The sequence below is a fragment of the Magnolia sinica genome, chromosome 2 (genome assembly GCF_029962835.1).
Source record: "Magnolia sinica isolate HGM2019 chromosome 2, MsV1, whole genome shotgun sequence".
NCBI classification, from domain to species: domain Eukaryota; kingdom Viridiplantae; phylum Streptophyta; class Magnoliopsida; order Magnoliales; family Magnoliaceae; genus Magnolia; species Magnolia sinica.
The window spans coordinates 81,361,774-81,371,670 of NC_080574.1; the positions used below are offsets into that span (position 1 = coordinate 81,361,774).

Here is a 9,897-nt window from a genome sequence, read left to right on the forward strand (position 1 = left end):
TAAAAATAATATACACCACTCAAAGCAACTAAATTTAATTGCAGCTCATTTGATCAGTATAATTACTTGTCAATATGACCGTCATAGTAGGGTTTATATGTTGGATGGGTTGGATGTTTCACAGATACCATGTAGGCCTTACAAATCTCAACTTTCTCTACATTTTAAAGAAAAATAAAAAAGAAGATGAGGCCATTTTTCTACTTACCTCTCTAACAAGCAGCTCCCAGACTAGGCAGATCTTTTACATCCGATTTAGAATATTGAATTTGACCATTGGCCGTTCTATTTTAACCATCCATTCAGTGACTGACTATATCAGTCCGATTGTTTGCTCTCTATTAGTCTTGATTAGATGATTTGATACACGTGCATGACTTGGACAGCCTGATTTTAGGTTTTTTTTTTTTTTTTTTTGCTTGCGAGGGATGAATCACGTACATATCAACTACATATTCCTCATACAATATTAAAATAAAAACCAAGCGTCTTCCCAGAAAAGTTTCCACTATAATAAGAGCCAACACACATCACAATAAAAAGCAAACGCGTTATATGTTTACAAAACAACCAAAGTCCATAATCAAAATATGCCACGCGTGCACGTCATCTAGGCCATGCAAAAGTTGGCCCTCTTATGAAGATCAACTGGCAAGTTGGCCCACCGTTTGTGGACACAACGAACGGTTTAAGTCAGACACTACCGACAGTCCGATTCAAGGACATGCACTTGTTGTGCACAAGTGCACCTCATAAGTGTACCGGCTTGATTTTTGCAATGGGTGATCTTCATGTGGGACTGAATACTTTTGCACGGTTGAGATGTCCTACACACACGTAGCGTGTAAGCTAACATGCAACCGATTTGTAGGAGATCATTCATCTTATTCTTTGAGACAAGAGGCACAAATCACCTAGAAAACCCAAGGAAGGCAGATTGGGGTGGAGGGGCCGAGAAAAGGCAAGTGTTTGGAATGTAAGTGGAGGTGCGCTTGGCTGGACCCATGGATAGAATGGCTGGTTGATTGAGATAAGCATACTTGCTTTTGGTCCACCTGCATGTATTATACATTTTTCATTAATACAATCCATCCCATGTATAAAAAATTGGAAATTACAAAAGTCTTACCCAATTTGGACTTTTGTACTAAATGTTCAAAATTGTTGGGATTTTTAATGCAAAATTCTCAATTTCACTAAAATAAAGCCTTGATATTTGAAATGTTTTAGGGGTGAAATGACAAAAATGCCTGTCTTTTTTTCGTATCAGCTAGCGCAACAGTCATACTTATCTACTTATTAGGTAAATCACATGTGTACTTTGGATTACATTGGTGGTTGGCAGTCATCTTCTATAGCGTGGCCCACTTGATGAGTGGCTTAGTCTGATTTTCACGTCAGGTGATAGCCATGGCAAGGCCATCGTTTTGGAAGGGTTGGATGTGATACAAACTCAGCATGTTGCTACCATTGCCCAACTACTTGTGTGTGAGACCTCAAATCCAAAAGCAAATGTGGAAGGAGCCTAATAGGATGCCGTGGGCTGCCATAAGGACGTGTGTCCATGTCAAGCCCAGCTCTAGAGACAAGGAATTAGGAAAACTTGGCCCACCAATGTTAAATAAGTTGGGTTAAGTAAGGCTGTTGGACCTCAATTATGTGTAAGCCCAGATCTAGCCATCCATGTACTAGGTCTAAAACTCAAGTCTCAGGCCTAACCTTTAGGTCCAAGTAATGGGTCGGGTTTGGGGTCAGGGTCAGCCCAAGCCCGATGCATCTAATAATAAATGGGTCAAGAAATCTGATCATAACCCAAATCGAATCGCTTAAAATTTCTAGAGCTGAAATCCAACTCGACCCTATCCATTTAATTGCAATCAGGTCAGGCTCAACCAGACCCATACAGTAACTTTAGTATCTCATATTAAGCCTTTTGGCTATACTTAAAGAGTTTTCATGTACAGGGAGCTCACTATTACACATTCATGGGATTGACTTATTTTATGACGTGTATGATTCATCTCATCTATACACTTGCAGAAGAGTAATCACTCGTGTATGTTAGAATACCTTTGTTTTGGGTTTATAGGTTAGGTCGGGTTATTTGGCCTTGCACATCGATTCAGTAAATATATGGGTGGCTTGGGTCAGGTCGGGTGGGGTTGGCCTAAACCCATGCCCAATATTCCATTAGTTTAAATGGGCTTCTCTCTCTCTCTCTCTCTCTGGCTTGGGTCAGGTCGGGTGGGGTTGGCCTAAACCCATGCCCAATATTCCATTAGTTTAAATGGGCTTCTCTCTCTCTCTCTCTCTCTCTCTCTCTCTCTCTCTGAACCTAGCCTAAAAATGAGTTAGGCTAATTGATTCATGGGTCAACCCAACCTATTGCCACCCCTAGCTCAGACCCAGTTGAAAGTGGGGGCTCAGGTTGGGTAGGCCACAAAATCTAGAGCTGTACGCGAGCTGAATCGAGTCGAGCTTGGCTCAGCTCTGCCTGGTTTGGCAAGCAGGCTACCCCAGCTTGAACTTGAGTTGGCTCCATTTTTGAGCTTGACTGCCCAACTCAGCTTAGCTCGGTCAACAACTTAGGTTAGCTCGAGCCGAGTTCGAGCCAAGCTTGAGATCGATCTTTTGAGCCATGTTTGAGTACGAGCCTATGAGTTGAGTTTAAATTTAGATTCTAGCATTATATGTATAATTTATTTAAATATATAAATATTTGTAAAATATTTATATTAAGTGAACCCAATTCGATTCGAACTGAGTATGGGTTGGGTCGATTTTCAAGCTTGACTACCTAACTTTGCTCGGCTCGATCAACAACTTAGGTCAGCTCAAGCTGAGCTTGAACTCAATCTTTTGAGCCGAGTTTGAGTTCGATTCTACGAGTTAAGTTCGAGTTTAGGTTTTAGAATTTTTAATATATATATATATATATAAGTGAATCCAATTCGATTCGAACTCTGTCAAGTTCGAGTTAAGTTCTGGCCGAATTAAGTCGAGCTTGGACTTGGCTCAAAATTTTTTTGAGCTAAAAAAATCAGCCCGGCTCGGCTCCAAACTTAGTTCAAGTTTACCAAACTAACTCGGTTCATGTATAGCTCTAACAAAACTAACTCAGTTCATGTACATCTCCAACCAAATCAGTGTACATCTCCAACCAAATCAGTGCAATTGCAACTCTAGAGGTAAATTTGTGACTCGTTTGAGTTGGACGCAACCTGTCCGAGTCAACTCAGACATGGTTGAGTTGGAGCAGGTTTGGCACCACGAGTCAGCAATAAGAAAACAGATGTCTTCGCCTGACTTGTCCGAGTCACCACTCAACTCGGCCAAGTCGCAACTGACTCGAGGCCGAGTGAGTCGTCCCAGAGGACCGAGTCTTAAAAGCATGCTGAAGAGCGAAAAGCATATGAAGAGGAGTTCAACCATTACCAGTCTTTTATTCCCACGCGTATCTCTCTGTTGTCATCATCTTTCTTGTTGTTCTCTTCCTTCTTGGCGCCATCCTTCATGTCCTCTTCCAGTGAGTCTTCAAATCGTTTATAGTTTTCCTCCTGTCCACCAAAAGCGCACACTTCATAAATATCAAAGGATGATTTTGTGCATTTGTGACCCATTTTTTAATTATCCAAATCAAACGGTTGGATCTTCCAATTTGGGAAACTATTTTGGGGCCCCACATTGGTGGTGGTTGTGACAATTGGATGAAGTGGTTCCACAACCGCGTGGTCTAATTCTTCTATGTCAAGAAAGGTAATTGCTTGAGTACCAAATGCACCAAAACCTAGTGTTTGAGCCATCTTTACGTTTCAATTAGATAGTGTAGATAATCAACTGTTTGTAAAAATAATCCAATAGATGGGCCATCTCATAAACAGCCAATTGCAAAAAGAAAAACTAAAAGAAAGTTTTATCAAAAACAAAAAAAAACATCTACTTAAAGCAGAATTTATATTGCAGTAACTATTTTAAATAGATTTTCAGAAAGATTACTCATTAATATAAGTAATTATTACTAGTGCGCACGAGGTAAGGCTACTTAAGGGGGGACGGTGCACTCACACCACAATGGGTGCTTGAACCGTGACCTTATGTTGATACTCTTGTGAGTCTACCATTGAGTCATAGGGTCACGGGCATCTTAAATTACTTAAGATGAATTACTTATACCTTAAGTAACTTATTTTGATTTTCACTTTTTATATATATTGGAATAATTAACTTTAAACAAAAAATTTATTTGTAAGTGATCATAAACCAAACTTATTTTATCAAATAAATTACCAATCTATTCTTGTAGGTGGAAAAAGTAACTTATTTGATTCTATCCAAACCAGGCCGTTAGGGTGAGCCACCTGAATCTTGGATGGCCTTGATTTTTGGGATGGACTTAAATTTTGTTATGACATCTAAGGGAGTGGATTAAGTGAGACCTAGTATCCACCTAGATGGGTGGGACCCCTGACTGGGGGCTCAGTGATGTATGTGCCTTAAATCCGTAATATCTAACAAAGTGAAGCTGAATCAAATCTTAGCTGGACCACATCACGGGAAACTATTGTGATTGAATGCCCGCCACTAAAAACTTCATGGATTCCACCGAAATGTATATTTTCCATCCAACCTGTTGATAATGTCACAAACACATGAAAAGACCACACAAATATCATCTTGATCCAAAGCTTTTGTGGTCCACAAGAAGTTTGTAATTAATGGTCAATAACCACTGTTTCCTGTACTATGGTAATCTAAGATTTGGAACTGCTTCATTTTTTCCGATCATGCCCTAAAATGAGCTTTCAATACGGAAGGATGGCGTGGATGTAGTCGCATATATCACAGTAGGCCCCACTGTCAGGGGTCCCACCCACCTCAGTGGATCCGGGGTCTCATCCAATCCGCTCCCGACATCTAATGGTTAGGGTGGTAAAAATCAAGGTGATGGCAATCTCTTTACCAATTCTTTTGTTGGTGATTTTAACATTTGACTTTTGGATTTAATTACCAGCCGTTCAAAATTTACTTTCTTCTAAATTTATCTTCATATTCAATCCATTCAACAAATGTTTCTTAGAAGAAGCCCTATAAAACGTGATTTAAAATATGAATGGTTCAGATCATCACATAGGATGCAATTCTCTGTGAATACCCCACCCCTGTACGGTAGCTGTGGCATGGCGGTCAGCGCATTCGATCAAAACCCCACTTGCGCATCTGAACTGTTCATCTGATACGATCTTCAATGCACAGGCAAATCAAAGCTGTTGGATGTACGTGTTGGTGGCTATAATCCCCTGGGCTATCTAACAGTGATGACATACTTACAACATAAAAGATCTGAGCTACTTATCAGGTAGACTAAATCATAAATGTGCCTGATCCACCCGTCCATTAGGTGTGTTGCCCCAACTTCACCTTCAAGCCCAAAAAATCAGGCAACCTATGAAAGTGTTAAGATGGGACTCCCACCATTAGTTGAGTGTGGCCTACCGTGGGTTTATATGTCTCATCCAATCAGTAATTCTTGTGCAAATCCTCAGGATGAAGGGTCATTCCGAAAATCAGGTTGTTTTGAAACTCAGGTGGGATACACCAGGTTTTATTCATATTTTTCACACTATTTCTCATGAAGAGGCCCACCAGAATTTTGGATCAGTGTAATGTGACCATTATTTTTGTGACTGCACAATGCTTATCAGGAAAACACTTTGATAAAATCATCCTAACCATCCGATGAATGGAAAAAGAAAATCAACAGTCCACATCAACTGCAAGTAAAAAAAAAAAAAAAAAACCAATCATCCATCTAGGTTGTCTTACCACTGCATGTAAGAAACAATTTAATTGGATCACCCAAACTGTCCAATTGAAGGTGAATAACTATTTATGGAAAATGCTAACGGTCTAATTCAAGTGAACAAATGAACGATCCAAATTGACTGTGGAAAAGGTCCACTTGTTGGTCTAGACCATTTATCATGTGGATGACCACCTAGAACGTGTAAGGATGGAAGTGGACCAAGCAGCCTTCCTCCTAATTGGCTTTGGATTGGGCCTGGACCTATTAGCTTGGTCCATATCAGCTGCACATGACCAGAAAGGCTCCAGGCGCCCATTGCCACTACCAAGGAAAACTACGCGCCCCTCTTTAACTCTCAATGATTACTTTGATCAGATAACGCTAACATCAAATCATTGGTGAAGAATGACCAATAAAGTCAATGTTACAAATTGATTCGTTTGAAAAAAAAACAACAATTTCACAAAATAAAATTTCTCTCGATTCACATTTCCCAATTTCACAAAATTGTATTTTGGCAACCAAACATGGTAGAAAGAAAATCACAAAATCAATTCATGAAATTAGTCGCAACCAAACGCTTCATGCTCTTGATTCAAACGATCACAATTTAACTACAACGATGGCGATGAAGATGAAGAAAAAACAAAAGGAAACTAAGCTAAAGTGTACACTTAAAAAATAAAAATAAAAATCATAAGTGTCCGAACATCCTGACCGTGAGATTCCGGGCCCTGATCCTGGCAGCGGTCTTTTGGGCTTCAAGGAGATGATCTTCTTCCTCCATCTTCTTACGTTTCCAGAACCGTGCAATCTCCTCCAAAGTCACACTCCTACTAACCGTGACCTGCCGTGCAGCCCATGCCTTTGGTAGTGGCGGAGGCGGAGGTGGCGGTGGTGGGAGGGACTTGGATTTTCTGTCCATGCTACACTTGATATTCACCTCTATTTCCTTCATCATGTAAACTTCCATCTACTACTTACGTCCTTCTAATTCTCCTCCTTTTTGTTATGGAAACGTAAGGGAGATTGGACACATGAAGCCCAGCATTCTCTACTTCCCACTACAAAACTACTAATCCAACCTAACATTCAAACATGACTATGGGTTGGGCTCGTGCATGTTTTGTCCACCTTAAAAGAGGTGAACTGTGGCACGTGTGTGCCAAGTAGGTGGACTTGTGAGATCCGGGTTGATCAGTAGGTGGGGCCTTCTTTGATCCGTAAAGTAGGCCATCTCACTCTTATATGGCCCAAATTACAAAAATGGACGGTTAGAATGAAAATCATTGATGGGCTATATTCAACGCGCATGTTAGATGAATGGATCAGATCAACCTGGGTTTCAAAACCTGCATGTTGATATAGAACCCCACCTAGTACATGGACCGGATCGTGATAGGAAAATGGTCTTAGGAATTGGATAGCTTTGACTATCCATATGTGAATTTTTGCGTGTGTGTGTGTGCCATTGCTCTGCTTCGGAGTTTACACTGCCAAACTTTTAGGTTATAGACCACCTGGCCAAATGAAGGGTCCTTGTTAATTAGCACCGAGGTCATGGGCTGCCTTGACCGGTTGGGTTGAGTTGCATATATACACCTTGATGAACTCGCTGGCTGGGGCTTTAACCCGAGTATGCCTACAGGGCCAACCCGAAAAGCAGATTGAACCAACCCACTGGCAGCCCTGCCCATAAGCGTATGTTTTCAACCTAAAAAAGGATAGCTAGTTGCCATGGGTTGTGATGTGCTGGGCTACTTTCCAACCACTCGTGGGCTTGGCATATTGGGCCAGAGGTCTTGGCCTAAGCCTAGAATTCAAGTTCATGCATTAATTGGATTCGAGCTATGTTTATAGGACTCGGATTGAGTAGTGTAGCACATAAAACCGATGTGGTGGATTCGAGCTATGTTTATAGGACTCGGATTGAGTAGTGTAGCACATAAAACCGATGTGGTGTGTTGACGTGGCAAAGTTCTGTGGGGTCCACCTTGATGTATGTATTGTTTATCCACGCTCATGTTGGCGCACGAGCTAAAAACGAAAGCAGATCCGAATCTTAAGTGAACCATACAAGAGGAAACAGTGGCAATTAAATGCCTGCCATTAATAAAAACTTCCTGGGGCCCACTGTAATGACCACCCATTATAATATCTATTTGCCATCCAACCTGTTAATAGGGTCACACAAACCCAGAAGAAGGGAAAAAAAATCAACTTGATTGGCCCACAGGATGTTTTTAATAGTCAACCGGAGACTTGGATGCGTGAATGCCCTAAAATAATCTGGAAAAGCAGATGGACGTGTGGATATGCAATACACACATCGAGGTGGGCCCTATGGTCAGGACCGCACCGTGTTGGGTGAGGCGGGGCGCACCTAATCTGCTCCCCTCTTGGGTAGGGCTATCAACGGGCCATGCTAGGAGTTGCTCTCAACCCAGATTTTGAACTGTTTCGGGCTGAGCTGTTGGGCTGGCCCCAGTCAAAAATTTGATTTTGGCAGGCCCAAGCCCAGCTCAATGACAGTCCTATTCTTGGGCTTGGCGTATTGGGCCAGAGGTCTAGGCCTAGGTTTAGGATTCAAGCTCATTTATTAATTGAGCTAGAGCTATATTTAACAAACAGGTCAGCTAGCTGGGCTGGATTCGAACATAAGGCATGCATGCATGAGATTGTAATTATGAACTTTATATTTTCTTTTCTTTTCTATTTTTAATTTTCAGCAGTGAATATACAATGGCTCAAAATCACATTGTTTAGATGATCATGTTGGGGGGGATTGCAGAAACATACAGACACGAATCAAGTGGAGTAATCCAATCACACCAAGCAAGCAGAAAGAGAACACAACGATTTTACATGAAAAAAAAATCATTTCGAGGAAAATAAACCACGGCATAAAGCGACAAAAAATCACTATGAAAAACAGAAATTACAAAAGAAAAGAGCTTAGCCGATCTGAATGACCTCAAATCAAACCCTTGAAGTCCTTTGGACGAATGCAAAACCCAAGAATTATCTTCCATTCCAGTTTACACCGAAATATATAGCCTTTAGAAGAATCCCAAATGAAATTGGAGTAGTTATCCATTTGAGGAAGACGATGCTTGACCTCAACACATCCTTCCCTGCATCATGTTACTATGTTCCTTTTTCTTACCTGTCCTAAACTATTTTTCTTTCTTTCTCCCTCACTCTCTGTCATGCACTTGTCATCTTATTTGCTCCTAAGGGGTTGTTTGGATACCTGTAAATTGGGCTACTGATAAATGATTTACAGGAAATGTTTGGATTATGAAAAATGCCAATAAATGATTTATAGCTTTTTAGCTATAAATGAAAACCTGCTGAAAAGCTCTTGACTTCATTTACCTGCAAATGAAATTTAGCCTAACAGATAGAATTTTGAAATTTTGTGATAAATAAATTACAGTTTAAATATATAATTTATAGGTTATCCAAACACTCTATTTACTTACAAACATATCATAGCTTAAAGCCAAAATGATAGGCTGTAAACAATTTATGTTGTGCGGCACGCCAACAACGCAGTGAGCCTAGACCCAATCTCAGGCCTCACCCACAAACGATAAACAGGAAGAAATATAAACTAGAAACAGGTCAAAGCAATCCAAAACAAACCCCAAGACAAGATATACGTGGAAAAACCCTAATCTAGGGTAAAAAACCACGGATGCAAACTTCCACTATGAAGAACGAAGATTACAAGGCAATATACTGACCTCTCTCTTGGAAGTACAGAGAAAATCCCTTACCTACACCTTAGAAATATATCCCAATATTCACCTTAACCCTAAAATAGCTCTAGGGACCTCAATTTATAGTTTTGACAACTTCCTTTTCGCACCATTGCGAAAGGCAACACAGAAATCCGCAGTTCGCATCAAATTCGAAAATGAATCTGCGTAATCACGACAGGTCGTGCATGGCCGACGACCGGTTGAGCACCTCGGACCCAAAAAACTGATGCTCGCTTGAGTTCGAGTCGTGCTAGTCCATGACTGGTCATGACCGGTCGAGCGGGCTCCCCGACCAATCGAGCGGGGCCATGACCGGTCGTGCGTGGC

At 41.0% G+C, this 9,897-nt stretch overlaps 1 protein-coding gene across 1 annotated transcript; it reads right to left on the reverse strand.

The window, feature by feature from the left end:
• Positions 1–490: 490 nt before the first annotated feature.
• LOC131237223 (uncharacterized) lies at positions 491–6,825 on the reverse strand. Its single transcript, XM_058234903.1, has 3 exons — positions 6,522–6,825; positions 3,436–3,557; positions 491–1,055 (listed from the first exon to the last, which is right to left on the reverse strand). Exons 1-3 carry the CDS (start codon positions 6,774–6,776, stop codon positions 911–913), a joined length of 522 nt encoding a protein of 173 aa, XP_058090886.1. The 5' UTR covers positions 6,777–6,825; the 3' UTR covers positions 491–910.
• Positions 6,826–9,897: the final 3,072 nt, after the last annotated feature.